The sequence below is a fragment of the Rattus norvegicus genome, chromosome 9, assembly GCF_021556685.1.
Source record: "Rattus norvegicus strain SHRSP/BbbUtx chromosome 9, alternate assembly SHRSP_T2T, whole genome shotgun sequence".
Classification (NCBI taxonomy): domain Eukaryota; kingdom Metazoa; phylum Chordata; class Mammalia; order Rodentia; family Muridae; genus Rattus; species Rattus norvegicus.
This window is the reverse complement of record NC_141542.1, coordinates 7,055,365-7,076,140: the sequence shown is the minus strand read 5'-3', so window position 1 is coordinate 7,076,140 and position 20,776 is coordinate 7,055,365. Positions and strand designations below refer to the sequence as shown.

Here is a 20,776-nt window from a genome sequence, read left to right as displayed (position 1 = left end):
CTGAGGGTGTGGCCAGGGTGGAACCCTGCCTAGAAACCCCCAGTGAGGGGCTGGGGGCGTGGTCAAGATAGAAGCATGCCTAGAATCCCCCAGTGAGGGGCTGGGGGCGTGGTCAGGATGGAAGCATGCCTAGAATCCCCCAGTGAGGGGCTGGGGGCGTGGTCAGGATGGAAGCATGCCTAGAATCCCCCAGTGAGGGGCTGGGGGCGTGGTCAGGATGGAAGCATGCCTAGAATCCCCCAGTGAGGGGCTGGGGGCGTGGTCAGGATGGAAGCATGCCTAGAATCCCCCAGTGAGGGGCTGGGGGCGTGGTCAGGATGGAAGCATGCCTAGAATCCCCCAGTGAGGGGCTGGGGGCGTGGTCAGGATGGAAGCATGCCTAGAATCCCCCAGTGAGGGGCTGGGGGCGTGGTCAGGATGGAAGCATGCCTAGAATCCCCCAGTGAGGGGCTGGGGGCGTGGTCAGGATGGAAGCATGCCTAGAATCCCCCAGTGAGGGGCTGGGGGCGTGGTCAGGATGGAAGCATGCCTAGAATCCCCCAGTGAGGGGCTGGTGGAAGTTCTCAGAGGTAGAGCACTGGTCTAGTTCAGGAAGTCCTAAGTTCCACTGCAGCTGAGACAAAGAGAGATATAAATAGGGAACTGAGTCGTGGAGATTTTCAGTAACTTCCTGTAATGTTTAGTGTCATCAACTTGACTGGATATGGGGTTAGGTAGGAGCCAATCCTCCAATTACACCTGTGAGAGATTATTTAACCTCTGTACCTGCCTGTGAGGTCTAGATTGGGTTAGTTGAGGTGGAAAGACACAACTGTAACTGTAGGTCTGCAATCCTATAGGCTGGGGTCCTGGGCTGAGAGAAAAGGAGAGAGTGAGAGTCAAACACCAAAGTCCATCTCTGCTTCCGGACAGTGATACAGTTTGTGGCCAGCTGCCTCACTCCTTCCACCAGACCTTCCCCACCATGGTAGACGGTAGCCTGGAACTTTGAGCCTGACAAACACTGGAAAACTGTCCCATCATCTCTGGAATCTGAACATGTGGCCGTCAACGGATGGCACTGTTTGGCAAGGTTTAGATGTGGTGGCCCTGTTAGTCTGTCTCTGGAGGTGGTTCACAGCACTGGTGTTTGCTCTCTCTGCTTCCCGCTTGCTGTTCAAGATGGGAGCTCCCAGCTCTTTCTGCCACATGACTCCCACCTTGATGGTGACACACTCTTATCCCTGTATAACCATAACCTCTAATGAACTCTTCTATAAGTTGCCTTGGCAACTTATCCCAGCAATAGGGAAGTAACTATGACACTTCTCCAAGATCCTGCAGCTGGAATTAGAAATCAGAGCATAGCAGGTCTCTAGCCTCAGGGCCTCAAATCTCGTCCAACTGAGCCTGAATTAAAGTCTTGGAGGTGAGGTCCTGTTCACCGTGGGATCTTCACAGCATCCTTGGCTTGATCACACACTGTAAATAGCAACAACTTCCCAGTCTTCCTGGAGATAGCAATGAGCCCAGGCACCGCCAACGCCCCACCCCCCTCACACTCGCCTGGACCTGGGGTTAAGACTACATGCTGCTTCTGGGCCTTAGTATGTAGAGCACTCGCCCTGCATTCACAAGGCCCTGGGTTCCATCTCCAGCAGCCTGTATACCAGGTGGTACACGTGTACCATCCAGCGCTCAGGAAGTGAAGTGTTGTACAGGACTGTCATCTGAACCCAATTGCCACCACCTCCACGAGCTCGGCTCCGCTTCCTACAAAAGATCACTGCAGCTGGGCCTGGACGGAGGAGGGCCGGAAGGGAGCATCAGACCCTGACCTGAGTGTCCAGCCATTCTCCATAGGCCACTGTGCACAACTCGCCCTAACCGAGTGTGGCCTCCGGGTCTGGGGAGGTGATTCAGTACACAGCGTGGGAAGGGCTCCATCTGCACAGCCATAGCCATAGCAAAGCCACCGTCCACAAGGAGTGCAGACCTTCCGGTTTGGCTGTTCCGGGGTCATTCTCCTGCCCACAACTGCCTGAATTCCTAGTTGCTGTTTGCATGCACGCACTCAGGGAGGCTCATAAGTGACAGGAAAATTCAAAAGGAGAGTGCCTCCCAGCAAGGGACAGTGTTGGGGGTTTCATTTCCATGAATCTTTACATTTCGGTCACGCAAATGGATCATTTCACCAAACACCTGGCTATGCGAAAGCTCCTGCTGTGTTCCCTGACATCCAGACACTGACACCCTGCGTTCCATCTATACTGCACTATGTACCTGTGTTTCCACACTGCTGTCTCGTGTGTGTGTGCTCACGCATGTGCGCGTGTGCATGTGCATGCAGAGGGCAGATGTGGACATCAGGTGTTCTGCTCTATCAGTCTCTGTCTGGTTGGGACAGGGTCTCTAACTGAACCTGTAGCTAGCCCACAGGGTTTGCAGGGAGGGCCTCACCTTGCTTTTTAATGTATGTGCAAATGCTATATCCAAGTCACTAGACCCAAGCCAATTGCTATGTTAGTTTCTATTTCCAGTTCAGACATGCCAACTCAGGGCTATGCCCATGACAACCGGTACAGCTCATGCCCGTCTGCATGGTTTTCTGGGGCTGGGGGCTTGTCAATGTGTTATACACCAATTCCTGCTTCTCCTGGAGTATATTGAGTCTGGAATCCTGCTGGGCCTTTCCCAAAACTTATCTCTTTCTCCTCAGACCAGAGTTCCACATGGAGGACTGCACAGACCCACAGAGGAGGGAAGCATACGATTGTGATGTCTGAAGCCTCTGTTTCTAACCATGATGTCATCAGCCTTTTTGTGGGTCTTAGACCTCATGGGCCCTGGCCAGTCTGAAAATGCTCTACTCAGACCTCCAACACCAGTGCAAACAGCTGGAAAGTCACTGCCCTGAGCACATGGATACCTGCCTGCCACTACATACCTCAGGACCTTTGAATGGGCAGCACACACACACACACACACACACACACACACACACACACCTGGGTCACTACCCACACATCCACAAGGCTCCCCTTCACCTACCCCAGGTGTCTGCTCTAGTCTAGTGAGGTTTCCTAGACTCCTTACTCAAAAATGCATAGCTTTCTTCAAAGTATGAGCCACCTCCTGAAAGTGTACCCTGTCCCTATTGTCTCGTTGGTGCATTTCCTTCCTTTAGGATATAGTGGGATAAGAAATGAGCATGTGTGTCCCACTCCCATAGTCCCCAGCACCAAGGGCAGGGCTTTCCCTGAACAGTCACTGTTTGATGGATGGGTAGAGAGTAGGTGGGTGGATAAATGAATAAATGAATAGAACAAGTGGATCAATAGATTTGGTGGGTAAGTGGATGGATGAGTGGATGGACAGGTAGACGGGTGATGAGTGGATGGGTGGGTAGATGGATGGATGGGTGGGTGGGTGGATGGATGGGTGGATGGGTGGGTGGGTGGATGGATGGATGGATGAGTGGATGGGTGGGTGGATGGGTGGGTGGATGGGTGGGTGGATGGATGGATGGATGGATGGATGGATGGATGGGTAGATGGATGGATGGGTGGATGGATGGATGGATGGATGGATGGATGGATGGATGGATGGATGGGTGGGTGGGTGGGTGGATGGATGGATGGATGGATGGATGGATGGATGGATGGGTAGATGGATGGATGGGTGGATGGATGGGTGGATGGATGGATGGATGGGTGGGTGGGTGGATGGAGAGATGAAGGGAAGGAGAGAGGGGCGAGGGAGGAGAGCATAAAGTGGGATTTTCAGCACCACATGTATAAAGTGAGTACAAGACCATCCTGAGGTATGGTTGATGGGGAAGTTTTGTTGTAGCTATGAGGAAGAATACAGCCAGAATCACCTATGAGCATACAGCGCATGGAGAGAAAGTAGTAGACTGAGCATAGCCAGCAGAACAGACCAGGCTTGCTGGGAGGGGGAAGAGCAAGCGAGGAGGGCGGGCCAAGAGATGGGACCAAGAGTGCAGAGAGCACATGGTCAACATGGCAGGGTTCTATAGGAAGAGGAAACTGGGAAGGCAACCCCCTAAGCTGGTGATGTGTAGGGAGGAGAGTGGGGTAAGAAGTCTAAACACCAGCATGTGCTTTGGTGTGCTAATAGGCACTGTGGTAAGCCATTTGCCCCAAGTTTCTTTTGAACCTGATAGCTGGCTGGCTGGCTGGCTGGCTGGCTGGATGGATGGATGGATGGATGGATGGATGATGGATGGATGGATGGAAGGTGGATGGATGGACAGACAGATGGAAGGGTGAATGAGTGGATAGAAGGATGCGTAGATGGGTGGGTAGATGAGTGGGTGCGTGGTATATAGATTATTTCCTCCATATTTCCTCAACAAAGGAGAGAGATAAGGAAAGGAAGAAACTAGTCTTCTCATTCCAATCTCTACAACTTTATCTCTGCTGTTTCCCAGTCCATGGCTTTTTCTTTTTCTTTCTGCCCTCCCTATCCCATGGGCCACTCTGTTCCTGGCTTAATTCTGCTAACAAATGCCTCAGAGGCCCAGAGGGGACATCCATAAGGTATTTCCTCTGGCATACCCATTGGTTCTCTCTCTCTCTCTCTCTCTCTCTCTCTCTCTCTCTCTCTCTCTCTGTCTCTCTCTCTCTGTCTCTCTGTCTCTCTCTCTCTCTGTCTCTCTGTCTCTCTCTCTCTCTCTCTCTCTCTCTCTCTCTCACACACACACACACACACACACACACACACATATCTCCACCAGATGTAGAATTCCCTAAGAAGTCAGAAAGACCAGAGGCTAGAGAGAAGGTGGTGGGGAAGATTACAGTGAACATTGGCCCAGCCTGAGGCTTCACACAACTGAGCACAGGGAGCCGGAACAAAGAGAAAACTCCTACTGATTCTTCAAAACCCAGCTTAAATATCCCCTCTTGTATAAGTCCTAATTCTCCCAAGCAGTGTTTTTCTTACATTCTTAGAGCACAAGGGCCTGAGATGCATCTTCTTCTGTCTCCTTGAGTTTAAGAATTCTTTGGGGGCCAGAGCCAAGTTCCCAGCATTGGCTGACACATACTAGGACTGTCATTGGAACGCAGCTGGTCCTCTGGGGACTAACACCATGCACACTTGCCCTTCAGAAAATCAGCCTTGGCTATGATACACAGGGATGGAAGTTCATCCTTAACTCTGTTTTCCCAAGAGCTGCGATTGCCACATCGTAGGGCACCTCCAGTCCCGCCAGAGCTGGGGCCCAAGAGTCCCATGACTACTTCCCCAAGCCCTTGAAGCTACTGGAGTTCAGGCAAATGTAAGCAAATCTCTGCTGACCTGCAGCCAGGAAGAGGGAAAGTCCGCGGGGGACAGGGGCTGCTCTTCCCTACTTCCTCCAGGGAACTTGCAACAGCTTGGGGGATTGCTGCCTCACTGACAACCCCAGAAATATCCTAGAGACCCCAGCAGGCCATTTTTAAAGTAACTTCCTCCTTCAACTCCATCGGATCCCTCACATGAGGGAAAAGACCAGGCTCCAGTCCCGTTGACCATCATTTCCAAGGACAGCCTCCTGGGACTTGTACAAACAGGCTGTGCAGGACTGGCAGTCTGAGGGCAAGAGGACAGATGTCACTTACACCAAGGCTGTGTCCTTCAGAGCCCAGGGCAAGGCCATGTTCCCTTAGATATGACTATGTCCTTCACACCCCATGGTAAAGCTTTGTGTCCCTTTAATTTGAACCTATACTTCCATTTCTAGGGCTATCAGGCCCCCCAAAACCCCAGCATCCCTGGGAAAGCAGACAAGAGAATACAAAGCCACCAGTCACCTTTCACCACCACCTTAGCCACATTCAAATAAGGATTTGAATACATTTCCTAAGCTCACCAGGGCATAGTCTGACCATGCCTCCGTCCACCTGAAGCATGGAGAATGCAGAAAGTCGGGGTCACCCAGGACCTTTTTAGGATCCTAGGCCTGGGCCCTGCATTCAATGGGCCCTTCATGAAATGGATAGAGTTAGGATGCCACGGGGTCTCACATTGCAGCCCCCAGCGCTCCATGCCACACAGCACAAAGGCACGACAGGAAATGGAGGTGAAGGAAGATGTGAGGAGGAAGGAGTGGGGGGGGGGGGAGACAAAAGAGGCGGAAGAGGAGGAGCCACCCACGGTGGAGGAGAAACTGAAGGCCTCTTTCTTCAATGCTTGAATCTGGTGCTCCAACCTCATGCACCCTCTTGGCTAACTACAAGGAGGCCTCTTAGGACCCCTTAATTTAAATGGATCTAAACAGAGTCAGCTGGGGATTAGGGAAATTTCCCAGGACAGACACAAGGCAACCAAGAGTCTACAAACCTACCCAGAGCTCTGTTCTGCTCAACACCTCCCCTTAGCCAGAGCCAGACCTCCTCATCTCCATCCAGCCATGCCCTGCCATCACCCGGCAGACTTACCTGGGACATCTGGGGCCGCAAGTTAACTTCCCGCAGATTGATGGCGTGGGGGAGCAGGTTGTTAAGCAGTTGACACAGGAGGACACCATCCCGCAGTGCCTGTGCCAGCTCACACACCTGGGCCCCCTCCCAGGTCACACGGTGGCTGGGAGGCAGCACCCGACACTGGATCAGCCAGTGGGTGCACTGTCGCCAGAGCTCCATAGTGGCTGCCTGCCTCTCCCTTGGCCCCTCGGGGAGGCCCCGTGCACCCTCGTTCCTTCACCACCGCTGCTGCCTGCCCCAGTGGGGACAACTACAACACCACTTCCTCTTCTATGACTGTAACTGTCGCCCCGGGGTGGGGGTGGGGAGGAGCCGTGGGGCGGAGGGGAGCATCTGCAGTTCCACCCTCACACCTTCCCCTCACTAGTGTGACCTTCCCCTTCTCCACCCACATTGAGCAGACCTGGGCACCTGCACTACCTCATCCAGCTGTAGGCACATAGGCTGTCACCTCCTCTGTCTTCTCCTGGTCCCCTGTCTATGGCCCTGTTCTCTCACAGTCTGTTGCCCCTGCAGCAGCCAAAGGGGACCATTGAACACTGAGTCAGGTCTCGACTATTCTTCCACCACCCATAACCTTTCTGGATCCACCTTCCTTCTTCCACAGGGTCAAAACCCAAGTTCACCCTGCCCCACCCCCACCAGCCTCTTCTCTCTCTGTCCTTCACTCCCTCCTGCCCCAGAGCCTTTGCACTTGTACCCACCACACTAATTCACTCCGTCGTTTCCTATGTCACTGACTACTGAGTGCTCAGCCATGCGTGGAACATCTCCGCTGCCACCCCAAGGCTTGGAAGAAGGGATAGAAAGTAGGTAAGAGTAGGGTGGGGAGGGGTTGGGGATTTAGCTCAGTGGTAGAGCGCTTGCCTAGGAAGCTCAAGGCCCTGGGTTCGGTCCCCAGCTCAAAAAAAAAAAAAAAAAAAAAAAAAGAGAGAGTAGGGTGGGGGATGAAGCGCTGTCTCCATGCCATGCCATGGCCACTGTGCTCATGAACTCAGTGCAGTTGTGGTGGCAGCACAAGATCAAACCAGGAAGGAGCCAACTGCCCACAGGCAGCAGTAATGGGCGCAGCGCGTTAAAAAAGAGCAAGTAAGTGGGGACAAGGTAGAGAGTCCACTCTCATCGGGAGTGCTTGGGGAAAGTCAGAGGGGGGGGCTGACGGTGGGAAGAACCAAGATAGCCTGTTAACATGTAGGAAATTACCAACGGATATAACTATAGTAAAATTAGAAAATATATTCTACTTTAAAGGCCATTTTTTACTTTTATTACATTTTATTTTCTCACTTTGTGTGTGTGTTGTGTGTTGTATGTGTGTATGTGTGAATGTACATGTGGGGCACAGTACATGTGTGGAGGTCAAAGGACACATGAGGGAATAGGTTCTCTTTCCACCACTCAAACCCCAGGGATTGAACTCAGATCATCAGGCTTAGCAGCAATCACCTTTGCCCACAGAGCCCTCTCACCTTTCCTTTTTTCCTTTAAACTTGTGTTGTGAATACCATGCGCCAGTGTGCTGCACGAGCTTGTGTACATTCATGCATGTGTGTGTGATGCACACACACTTTGGCGTGTGTGTTGAGGTCGCAGGACAACCTCAGTGTAAGTCCCCTCTTCCACTTCACTTAAGGTAGAGCCTCTCTTGCTCATGGGCTAACCGCTCCTGGCTAGCTGGTCTCTGAGCTTCCAGAATTGTCTCTGCCCTCATTTCATCTTAGGAACACTGAGAATAAAGAGCACAGACTACCTCCTCCTTCTTTAATTTTGCCCTGGGGATTTGAACTCTTGCCCTCTCATTTGAGTAGCAAGCATTTGACTGAACCATCTCCCCAGCCTCCGAATGTCTTTTTTTCCCCTTAAGTCTTCCTAAATTTTTTTTCTTTTTTCTTTTTTTTCTTTTTTTTTTTCTTTTTTTCGGAGCTGGGGACCGAACCCAGGGCCTTGCGCTCGCTAGGCAAGCGCTCTACCGCTGAGCTAAATCCCCAACCCCAAGTCTTCCTAAATTTTAAGCGCAGCCCTCCTCCACCTTTCCCTACTTTTTTCCTTCAAACTCTGACTGCCCAACAAACCTGACACTTATACTATAACCCACCTTTCCTGCTACGAGTTCTCCTCCGAGTCAAGGCCACCACTGATCTTCCCTGTTATTTATTAATTCATTTGTTTAACAAATATTTACTGCTCTTCTGACCTTAGCTTATCAAGAGCTAAAATGACCTTGGTAAGGAAGCCTCTCCCTGACTTAGCCCACCAGGTTCCAAGCCGCTCCGTTAGCACGTCACCTTTTATCCTTACGGCCACTAGGCGGCGCTGGACGGCTTCGCTGGACCAGCCTGAATCTGATTTACATACTGAGGATATGGGTAGACGTGGGCACAAGCTGGAAACCTCCCTTTTGCAACCCTACAGACAGGACAATTTCCATCCCCTATTTTTGGCATCTGTGACTTCCTATGTGTCCTCTCCCGCTTCTGTAAACTGTGTAACAATTTCTTTTCTTTGCACGCAGTTAGGGTAGGAGATTATTGGGGAAGAACACGCAGTTTAAAAAAAAAAAAAAAAAAAACCGGAGGGGCGAGCTGGAGAGCGCCCACTAGGTTTCCAGATTCCAGTTCCATCCCCAACAGTCCCAAGTTGAGGTACATTTGCATGAATGGCTTAGCTCCCCTCTTCTCGTGCTTCAGTCTCTCCATTGAGAAAATGGGGGTGAATTGTACCTATCTCATTCTTAGGAGGATGTATGTGAAAATTAAGCCGTTGAGACAGAACAAGCAAGCCGAATTGTCTTGGTTTACCGTAGGTGTTCAATGAATGCTGCGGCTAATATATAGACTTCTTTTTTTTTTTTTTTTTTTTTTTGGTTCTTTTTTTTCGGAGCTGGGGACCGAACCCAGGGCCTTGCGCTTCCTAGGCAAGCACTCTACCACTGAGCTAAATCCCCAACCCCATATATAGACTTCTAAGAATCTCATGCAAGAGCCCAGACTGACCTTGAACTTAGCAATGTACCTAAGGCTGAGGTTGAAATCCTAATTTCTGCGTGCTGGCTCAGCGCTCTACCCACTGAGCCCCTGCCGCAGCCTAATAAGCTTTGTACAACGTGGCCTATGAATAAACGTAGTATTGCCTCTCTTTCCGCAAATTCCCAACCCTCAACTTCCTCTAACTCTTCTCCAGGCATCAGGATGGAACCCCACCCCCAACCTGAGAAACCATCTCCTCTTTCCTCATCTTGGTCCCAAAATCCAGCCTGATCCCATCTTTGGTAGAAGCTGTGGCCTTTCGCACACGTTTCTCAATTCCAAACCGGGGCGGGGTGGAGGGGCGGGCCTTCATGTGCAGGTTTAATGCCACTGCCCCAGGGCTCCCCTGAACTGACTTGGATCCCTGGGGATTTGGAGAGACACCCTCAACTCGGTCAGGGAGACATGACATGCGGTAAAAGTCAGTCTAGAGCTTGAGGCTGGGCTTCGAGGGCTGGGCTTCCTTCAGTGGGCAGGGCGCTCTATCTGGTCAGTCCTAGGCACCACATAAACCAAATATACCTGTCATAATAAACCACATAAACCTGTCATTCCAGCACTCAGGATGTGGAGGCACAAGGATCAGGAATCTAAGCCATCGTCGGATACATACCTGAGTGCTATAAAGGAGCTGAGAGAAGGGAGACGGGGGTAAAAAGAAAAAAGAAGGAAAGAGTAAAAATCGTTCTAGTTCCCAAACTACAGCACTAGTGGGGCGTGGCCGTGAGGAGGCGGGGCGCCTATCCCAAGAGCGGGACTGTAAGGACCACTAGAAGATGTCAAGGAAGAGGAATCTATAGAGAACAAGATAAACACGCGCGCGCGCACACACACACACACACACACACACACACACACACACACACACACACACACACACACACACACACACACACACACGTTCACGTTCATAGGGAGCACGGCCACCGGCGCCGACAGGTCCCAGGACGTTTCTATGGAGGCGGGGCCGGAAAGAGAGGGCCTCGATGGGGCGGAGCTTGTAGGGGCGGGGCCAAGGGCTGGGGCTGGGCTCCAGCCAGGTAAGGGCAGGCGAGGGCATGTCCCAGTGTGGACATTTTGCTTCTCAGCCGTTGAGCCTCTAGGTTGTGTCCCGTCGGATCACCAGAGTCCTGTGCAGATGAGTTAGATCCCTGGGTTCCTACTGGTCAGGGTGGAGTCATCAGCCCCTAGGGAGAACCTGAGGATCCATCCAAGACAGTCTGCGGGGGCCGGAATAAGTCTCCAAGTGAGTAGTCACGCGTCATGGGTGTCCGGAAACCCGGGTGTGTCTTAGGTGGCCCTCGCGCAGCTCCCAGCGTGTTTCCTGCTCTCTGCGGAAACTCTCTTGGCTTCCACTTTCGTGTGCGCCATCGCAAATCCGGATCTGCCCCTCCCTCCCTGGCTGGCTCCAAAACCCTTCCTAAACTCGCCTGTGGTCACTGGCTAAAATGGGGCGCGCCCCTTACTGCGTGCTCTCCCCTCCTGGCCTTCTTTTCTGTCTCCTCCTCACCCACATCAGCACCTTGGTCCTGTGAAAAGATCAAAAACAGCCCGTCTAACCACCTCACTCTTCACCCGCGGTACCACAGCACTCAGGCATCCCAAAACTTCACCGAGCTGCCTCCGCTCCCAAGTTATCACCTCCTTTCATACTTAAAGAACACCAGCCCCCGGGGCTGGCTAGATAGCTCAGCTGATAGAGGCGCTTATCCCTAAAGCCTGCTAGCCTGAGTTCCGTTCCCTGGAACGAAGATGGGAGGAGAAAGCCTTCTCCACAGATTTGACCTCTGACCCCTATCCTCGAACCTTGGCATTCCCAGTCTATCATTTAAATTAATTTACGTATAATTTAAATTAATTTAAATGTGGTGTATTTAAATTAAAAAAATAAGCTTGCTCCTCTAACCTTCCTTATCGAATTTTACTGTTTCGACTTAAACCAGGAGGCACCATTAGAAATTATCGTTCATCTGTTTGTTGGTTGTTGGTTGTAGCTGGGATTGGGGTAACTGAGGCTCCAGGAACAGGCACAGTAGGTCTTCAACATCAGTCCAGTGTCAAAAGAGAGACCCAAGCCCCAGCTGTACACAGATGCAGTAGACCCACAGACCTCCCTCAAGTTTGCCTGATTCCCCTAGCCCCCACCCTCCCCTACCCAAATAAATTATTCCCCAAAAAGCACAGAGGATGACTGAGGACTTCATTGATTGAGCTCTCCAAACTTGAACTAGAGTTTGCTCCTGCCTCGACCCCATTCCTCAGTTAGTTACTGGAGAAACCGTTCAGGACCATGAGTGGGGGGAGGGGGATGCCCAGGTTTCAAACAGGAAGGTATGCTCGAGTTCTGGAGCATACCTGGCTTTAGGTATGCAGCCCCTGCAGTGTTTCCTCTTGCCCCACCCACTCCCAGGGCACAGATCTCAGCTGAGGTCGCCTTCCCCCCCCCAACTCCACTCCCTTTCAGGAAATAGTGACTCAGGAGGCCAGAATCCTGCTGCACACCTCTCCCAAAGCCTAGGCCTGGGTCACTTCTAGATTCCAAGACTTCTAGGTGGAATCTGGAGATAGGTAGACAGACAAACAGGCAGACACACACACAGCCCTCCCACCCAATATAGTTTTTCTTACAGATAATTAAGACATGGGCTGAAGCTTGTAAAATAATGTCTAAGACCTAAAATCTAACTATAATACACTAACAAAATCCCCAAATACATGGAGAAACTCAAAATGTAAAAGTGTAGTCTCTAACGCAGATGGGAGGCAGGAGGGCCGGGCCTGTCGTTCAGTAGTAGAGCCTAGCATGCACTGAAAAGAACCAGCCAGAGGGTTCCTGCCTGTCACCCCAGCACTGGGGAGGTGGAGACAGGAGTTCAAAATCATCCTGGGTTATACAGTGAGTTCCCAGCCATCCTGGGCTACATGAGACCCTCAAAACAATAAACAAAAATTGTTTTCTGTTGGAAAGCAATATATAACATCTTACAGCTTTCAAGGAGCCCACAGATGTGCAGTTGCCAGCAATAACATCTAACGTTGTTGTTCGATTTTATTTTTACTGTTTGGAAAACTTTTTCAGACTGAGTCTCACTCTGTAGCCCAGACTAGCCTTGACTTAGTACCTGGGGGTGGGGGCATTTCTATGACTGTCCAATTAAGCAAGTTTTATTTAGCCTGGCCAAATGACTGCCTCACCCTAAGTTGGGATTTCAGAGAGCAGCCCCTCAATGGATTTTGAGATCCCTTTTATGGGGAAAGGTTAGGACTGATAGTAGACAGCTCTTGAGAGAACCTGCTGTTATCACCTGAACAGAAGGGGGTAGGGGTGGGAGGGGCTCGGGGCTCAAAGCTGCCTATGAAGAAGATTAGTGTGAGAATACATCGTGTGAAAGGGGGGTTGTCACAGGTTCCAGAGTTTAGCAAGGCAGAGGAGTGGGTATACATCATGGGGTTACAAGTTCAGCATAGGTGGAACAAAATGGTTTACAGGATACAGGTTTAAAAACTAGAAACTTACTCCTGTAAGGTATGGAAACTTTTTAAAATTTTTTATTTATTCATTCACTTTGCATCCCAGTGTTTTCTGCCAGGATCCCCTCACACAGATCCTTCCCCATTCTTCCCCTTCTTTGAGAAAGGGGAAGCCTCCCTCTGGGTGTCATCCCTCCCCACAATACCCCCTGGCACCCTCATCTCCCCACACCAGCTGTACCTCAAGTCACTGCGGGACGAGGCACATCCTCTCCCACTGAGGCCAGAAGGCAGCCCAGTTAAGAGAACTAGATCCACAAGCAGATGACAGATTCAGGGAAATCACCTGCTCCAGTTACTTGGGGACCCACATGAAAACCAAGCTGTACTTCTGCTACACATGTGTGGGGAGGTGGCAGGGGCTGGGTCCAGCCAATGCCCCTCCCTCTTTGGTTGTTGGTTGTTTCTGGGAGCCTCCAAGGGTCCAGGTTAGTTGACTTGGTTGGTTTTCCTGTGGTGTCTTTGTCCTCTTCTGGTCCCTCAGTCCTTCTCGAAACTGTTCCATAAGCCTCCCCAACCTTCATCTAATGCTTGGCCGTGCGAAGGCATGGAGAGTTAATAATATTTACCATTGTGGTTCCTGCTTTAGTTTTACAGACCCTCCTATCGGAGCCTCCAGAGTGATGAGTTTATGGTCATAGCAGCAGTACCCAACTTAAATGATGCTATTTCAGCTGCGCACGTTACTTACCGCCAGGTTTTATGTATAACTCTGCCCACACTCCCAGCAACCGGCCCCGGTGGTTAAAGTATAAACTCCCAACTACCGGGTAGAATCAAGACTCAATAAACTGTAACCCAACAATCAGATTTATATGTTAAATTCTCAACCCACAATACATCCACACAATAAACTTACAACCAATTGCTAAGGATATAAACCGCCCACCTAGATAAGATAAATTTGCCTACAGAAATCCATCCCAGCTACCTTGGCATTCAAGACCACCCGGATCTGGGTCATCCTTCCCTGTCTCCATCTTGATTCTCCTTCTCCTCTCCTCTCCCACCTTACAAAAGCTTTGTCTCTTCCTTATTTTTTTTTTTTACTGTCCAATCATGGCCCTGACCTAACTTGTCTGCCTTAATTTGCATAATGATATCAACTTACACACAGGCACATATATGATAGGAGTTAAGAGGTGAACTACTTAGAAGGAAAGAGAACCATCAAAATGGAGGGTGTAGATGGGAGGGGTGGTAATGGGCTGGAGATGTAATTCAGTGGGAAAGAGTGTGCTTGCACACATGTCCCCAGCACCCATGTAAAAAGCTGGCCATGGTCACACATTCCGGTAAAACCAGCATTGGGAGGGCAGGTCCCTGGAGCTCGCTGGCCAAGTAGCCTAGCCAAAATGCCAATCTTCTGGTTGACTGGGGGACCCCCACCTCAAGGAATAAGGCAGGCAGTAATAGAAACCCAATACCCACCTCTAGCCTTGACATACACATAAGGGTGCAAACACACACACACACACACACACACACGCACGCACACATGTACATATGCGCACGCATAAACACATACACACACATACACAAATCTTTAATAAGGGGCTAATGTGGTGAATATGAACAGAATATTCTAAGCAGGTTGAAGATGTCATGATGAAACCCACTGTCTGTGTGCTGAATGTGTGTTCCTTCTAGCTTCATTCTTGCTACTGGGATGAACCACTGACCAAAAGCAGCTTAGGAGAGGACAAGGTTTATTGCAGCTTCTAGGTGACAGCTCACCACTGAAGGAGCATAAGCAGCAGCTTGTGGTGAAAGACATAAAGAAACACTGCTTGCTGGCTTCCTCGTACAGCCCAAGACCACCTTCCCACAGAATGAATGGCGCTAGCCACAGAGGGTCTGTGCCCTTCACAATTAACAACCAAGACAACTTCCCACAGATGTGCCCACAGCTAAATCTGATCAGGTCAAGAAGCCCTCACCGGACTCCCGTCCAAGGTGCCTCTGTGCTATGTAAAGTTGGCATGCAAAACTGACTAGGGCAAATGAATGAATGAATCTGCCACTTTCAAAAGTCAGATAATAGTGAAAGCCCAGTCCCTCGATGTGAGGGACTCACTGCTCCCAGCTTGCAGATGTGAAAGTCTGAGACAGAGTGAATGTTCAGAGCTCAGCCCTGATGCCCTCCACCAAGAGCTCCTACAAGATAAAGATGACCCTGCCCGCCAGCCCTGGTACCAGTCAGCTGTCTCAACAGGCTGCTGGGAGAAATCCTTCAGCTTAGATGAGCTAGGGTCTGTTGGAAATAGGAAGGCCAGAGACACTCTGGAGGTTAAACTGAAATTTACCTTTCCTGGGATACCATTGGGGGTGGATGGGGACCGAGCAGAGGTCCTACATCCTCACCTAAATACAATAAGCTATGACCACAAGCTAAAGTGCTTGCTCAGAAGTCAGACATCCTGGGTCCAGATCCTAGACCTTACATTCTTTGATACTACGGACAATGAATTTGGCTTCTCTGAAACTCAGATTCCAAATCTATATGGTGGAGGTCAAAGGATTCCTGTCAAGTTTGGCATGGTGGTACATCCTGTAATCCCGGGGCTCAGAAGGCAGAGGCAGGCAGATCTCTTCGAGTTAAAGGCCAGCCTGGTCTACAGAGTGAGTTCCAGATCAGCCAGGGCTAAGTAGTAAAGACCCTGTCAAAATAAAAACTAAATACCTCTTAGAGCCAAGTAAGAGCACCAAATAATAAATACCCACAAGCACAACACTCCAGAGGCTTCACAGTTTAAGGCCACCTTGGATTAAAAGTTTCTCTAAAAAAAAAAATAAAAAAAAAAAAAAATTAAAAATTAAAAGCTCAGTAATTCCGGAGTCCTGACTCAGCAATAGAACAGTGGCCCAGAATCCCACACTTCGAGGCTGTGAATGTGGCTAATGGGGGCTGGGGGCATGGATCAGGAGTAAAGTCCTCCTCCTCACCTTATCCTGGTCCCTCAACCCCACACTGAGACTCCCCCAGGGAAGGGCTGGGTCTTGACTCAGGGTGGTTCCTGTCCAGTGGGGAACAAGAGGGTCTGGACACATGCCACCGTTCTGCATCATCAGGAAGCTGAAGCCCTTCTATAAGATGGTGACTTCCTGGTACGTGCCTCAGAGTCCCGTGAGGGTCACTCTGTAACCTGCCGTTGGCAACGCAAGACTACATTTTGAGGTGTTTCAAGTAGCACTGTGTCCCAGGCCTGGTCATAGATGAGAAATTTGCCAGCACGTCTGCCCTCATCCACAGTTACAAGACTCGCAGGTGCCCACTGTCCCAGCCACAGGAGCTGTGGTCTCCAAGCTGTGGTCGTCAGGATGCACAGTCTCAGTAAGGATGTGCTCACAGACAGCCCGGCTGCAACCAGGCCTCCCGGGTACTTGATGTCGAGGATTCTTCAGTCATATTACTTCAGACAGGGTCTCGTGTAGCCCAGGCTGGGCTCAAACTGTACAGTGCACGATGATCCTCATGTCTCCACCTCTAGCGGTCTTGTCTCATAATTAAGAACTAAGAAATGCCATCACAGGTGTGGCTGGCAGATTGATGATATTGGTTGGTGGCATTTTCTCCTCTTAGGATGGTCCCACAGCCCTTTGCAGCTTTTTTGTCTGGGCCTGGCAAGTGGAGCTCTAGCCAGACTACAGATTTGAACCATTCAGGAAGAGATAAAGAGGGGCCCCCAAATGGCAGTGGCTCAGAGATCGGCTCTGCCACTCTCCCTTAAGTGAGCTCAGGCCCCCGGCCCCACCTCCTGGGACCTTGGTTTCTTGCTCTGGTCAACTGAGAGGCTCTCAATGCTGGCACAGGGCCATAAGTGTGTATTCAAGTGTGTGTGTGTGTGTGTGTGTGTGTGTGTGTGTGTGTGTACGCGCGTGCGTTAGGCTGGTCAGTCCAGCTACTGGAGAGGTAAAGCCATGAAGATCTCTGATTCAAGGCAACCTACACTATCCACTAAGACCACCCCCCTCAAAAAAAAAAAAAAAAGGTGGGGAATGGCTGGGGAGATGGTGCAGTGGATAAAATGCTTGCCATGCAAGCATGAGGACCTGAGTTCAGATCTCATGTTTTAAATCCCCTGGCATCCTTATGCATGTGTATGCATACCCACAATCACATCGATACAAACGCCTTCAAATTTAAAAAATAGTATCCAGAATCCAGAGCACTCCTGAAGTGTTGAAGGTGACACCAGGAAGGAATCCTCAGTTACTGAGCTGAAGCAGTAGCTGAAGCAGGAGAGCCAGCAGCTTGCCTCTCATTCCCGCCCCTTCTGCTGAACCATCTTCTCTGTATACACCCATACCTCTCCTGCTTTTGGATCCTCCCTGCACCAGACATGCAGTGAACCCACGTTGTTGAAGCTAAGGAGGAAGAGGAAGGAGAGGGACAGATGCTTCATACGACCACAAGCTGGGGTCTCATTTTGCTCCTCTGGCCACCCTTCCTGCTTGCTGGGTCTGAAGAATCAGCCTTGGACCCTGCAGTCCTGCGCACTCTCAGAAGCTTATCTGTGGCACACCATTTGGGGAATACTGCTCTGCACCTGCTGTTGGTGGATTGCCAGGTGGGTCATCTGCTAGGATCCCCCGTTACCAAGGAGCTAATCTGTGGCTTTTCCTGGGGAGTTGTAAAGGCACCAGGGGCAGAAGGAAACGGTTTCAACTGAGTCTAACTTAGTGACCTGGAGAATTTGTGGGGTTACTTCCCTGAGTACAGGTGAGAGGTCACTCACAGGAGCATTGGTGACTGACTCAAAGGCAGCAGCATCGTTTAAAAAGCCCAAAGCCAGCTTGGGCATCTACTCACAAAGTCTTGTGCCCTGCAGGCAGCTGGTTACTGCTTATGAATTTTGTGAACCTTGTAAGCTTCAGAGATTACCTGAGACTTCTGAGTTTCCTCTACTTCCCTAGTCTTGCCAATAATTCCCTGCTCTTCCTAGAAGCCTGCCTGCTCCCTCCAGGCAGGAATGTTTCAGTTAGGAAGAAATGCTTCACCACAGGAGCAAAAGGCAGGCTCCACAGGATCACCAGTATGTTTGTCTATTTTACCCCACTTTGTAATCTCCTGTCAAGGCTATAGGCCTGCTGGGAGTGACCAAGAGTCAGGGAGTGCCATGGGCGTCTCCTCTGGTCTGGAACTACTCACACTTCCTCATGGCCATCACCTGAGGTTGGAGGTGGAGAGGTGAGGTGGGGAACGGGGTAACTCCCTAACCAGTTTCATATTGATATTCCCCATGGTCCCTGCTGTCCCCAGACCCTGCATTCCACCTCTATAGGATTGAGACTAGCTGGCTGTGCTGGGTTGCTCGGGGCCCCTGGAGGAGCGCACAGCCGCTCTGAAAGGCCTGGTGGAGTTGGCATTGGTGCTGAGGCCAGGAGCAACAGGGGACCTGCTGGGACTGGCAGGGGTCATGGGCACCCTGCACATGCCCCAGGTGTGTTGGGAACAGGGATGGGCAGGAAACCAGGGTATAAGTGACAGGAAAGATTAAGTGGGATTCCTGTCTCTGTATCCAGGCATCCAGGTTAGAGAGCACCTGGTCTTTGAAAAAGAGCTAAAGCCTCTGATGAGGGCTTTGGATGAAGACACAAGTGAGAGGCCTTGACTGTGCCTTACCTGCCTTGGGCTGTTTCTCAACCCTAGTTCTCCTTCCTAGCCACCTTCTTCAGGCTTCTTCCCAACCCCACGCTCCTACTTTGCTCACTGCTCCCCTTTCTGCTCTAAGTTTTCCCCTTCCCACTTTTAGGCTTCCTGCTCTAAGCTACCACCTTTGCCACATGCTCCTCCCCTGCCCCAGCCTCCTACCCTGCTCCAAGCTCCCCTTCCCGCCCTCCTTGCTTTAGGCTCCTCCCCTGCCATTTGCTCCTGGCATTTCAGTCTTCTCCACCCCTGCTCTAGGTCCTAGATTCCTCCCTGGCCTCATGATTGGCCCCATCCTAGGTCCCTCCTTCTTTAACTAAATCCTTCCTCAATCCTAAACACCACCCCCCTCCCTAGACCCTGACCCTATCCCTGACCTTGCCCCGCCTCCACCCCCTTACCCGAAAGTCTTTGACCACGCCATTCCCCAACCCAGATCCTTCTCTTCCAACAATACCCTGCACCCTAGGAGAAGTGACCCTGCCACATGTGGCACCAGCAGTGCGTCTGCTGGAGGGTGAGGAAACCTCTGTGGCTGGCTGCTGCGCACCCTGCTTGGGGCCAACAGGTGGCCCATGATGCACCCCTGTTCTGCGGGGCAGCTGCCCAGAGTCTGCAAGGTGAACAAGGGCCCCTTGAAGGCCTCTTAGGCCAAGCTTTGGTCTCACTTAGCTTAGACCTCTAAAGGTCTAACTGCAGTCATGAACGCCAAATACTGCTTACCACAATAAAAGGGACCAGTGAGCCAGCGAAGCTACATCCATAGTGTCTCACTCCAACTTCTGGCCTGGGAAGATCCCCTCTCAGATGATTATTGGGGTCCCTTACAAGATGACTCCTTCCCTAGTCAGAATCCCATCTTCTTCCTGGCCCAACCCAACTACTAAGACTCTTATTCTGGGTCATTTCTAAGACCTTAGATGTCTCCACCCTCTACAGGGGCAAGCTGGGTGCACATGTCCTTCAGTTCTACCTCCAGGCATTAGTCCCTAAGGCAGGGACCCCTGCACTGTGGATCCAGACTGGCCACCCTTATGCCCCATGGTTGTCTTGCAACCTGCTCTCCTGTAGAAACCAAGGGGTACCTTTCCTCCCCTAACCCTTGACCAGACACTCCCCCATGGCTCCAACAGGTCAAAGTTCTTAGCAAGTATGGGAGAGGCCTGAGCCACACCCCCAACGCACCTGACTCTGCCTACAGGATTCAGGCCCAACCCAGAACTATGGGAGATGCTGACCACCACCTTCCTGTGCCACCTACTGTGCGGGGAACAAGGGAGCCCAGGTTGCCAGAGCTGACTGCTTACAGAAGTCCCATCACATCCTGAGCATCCTGTCCCAACAACCAGACCTCATGGCTCAAGGTCCAGCCCCTAAGAGATCCTAAGGAGGCCGACCCCAGCTATTCAAGAGGCTGTGAAATGAACTGGGGGCCCGCACCCATCACGCCAACACTTGAGAAATGCAGGAGTTCAAGACCATCCTTAGCTACGTAAGTTTCAGGCCAGTCTGAGCTCTATGAGAATTATGTAGAAATTGTTTTGCATTCTTCCCCCTCCCAGGTCAAAGTCTATAAGAATCCCCCTCTTAAAATGGACCCCAAGAGACTGAAGTGCAATAGCCGCCTTTTTAACCAAAAAACCTACTCAAGCACCCACAGAGCAGCCCCTCACACTCCAATACACCCTACTCATCCCTGCAGCTGGGGTACCCAGAAAGCTGCTACACAGTGAACATGTGACTTTCCAAAATACAGACATCTGATATCAAAGCTGGTATCAAATGTCAGATCTGACTCTACCTCTTCAATGCTGTGTGACTCCCAGCAAACCACCTGGCCTCTCTGTGCACTCTAGGGAAGGTGGAAATGCCCAGTATGCAACAGGGGGATCACAAGCATGGGTTAACATCTACATGGAGGGCTTGCCAGAGCGCACCTAGGTTCACCTCCATTTATTCCTCATGAGCAAGGTAGCTTTTATCTCATTTGAACTTGGGAGGGGTACATGCAGGTCTAAGTGCAATTGCCAGAGTTGGCCAGAGGGGGCACAGGCTTGGATGTTTGGGAGCTTCTATTCAAAACCAACTCCTGGTCCTCT

At 51.0% G+C, this 20,776-nt stretch overlaps 1 protein-coding gene and 1 pseudogene across 2 annotated transcripts in view; one reads left to right on the top strand and one right to left on the bottom strand.

Moving 5' to 3' along the window:
• Vav1 (vav guanine nucleotide exchange factor 1) overlaps positions 1-6,724 on the bottom strand; it is a 48,038-nt gene extending 41,314 nt beyond the window's left edge. Inside the window, exon 1 of one of the 2 annotated variants that reach the window (XR_015628473.1) lies at positions 6,426-6,724. Coding sequence is in view for 1 of the 2 variants with exons in the window: in NM_012759.2 (NP_036891.2) it covers positions 6,426-6,629 (204 nt within the window). In the remaining variant the exon portion in view is untranslated. 2 annotated transcript variants of the gene reach the window in all.
• On the top strand, positions 16,078-20,284 carry Sh2d3a (SH2 domain containing 3A; annotated as a pseudogene).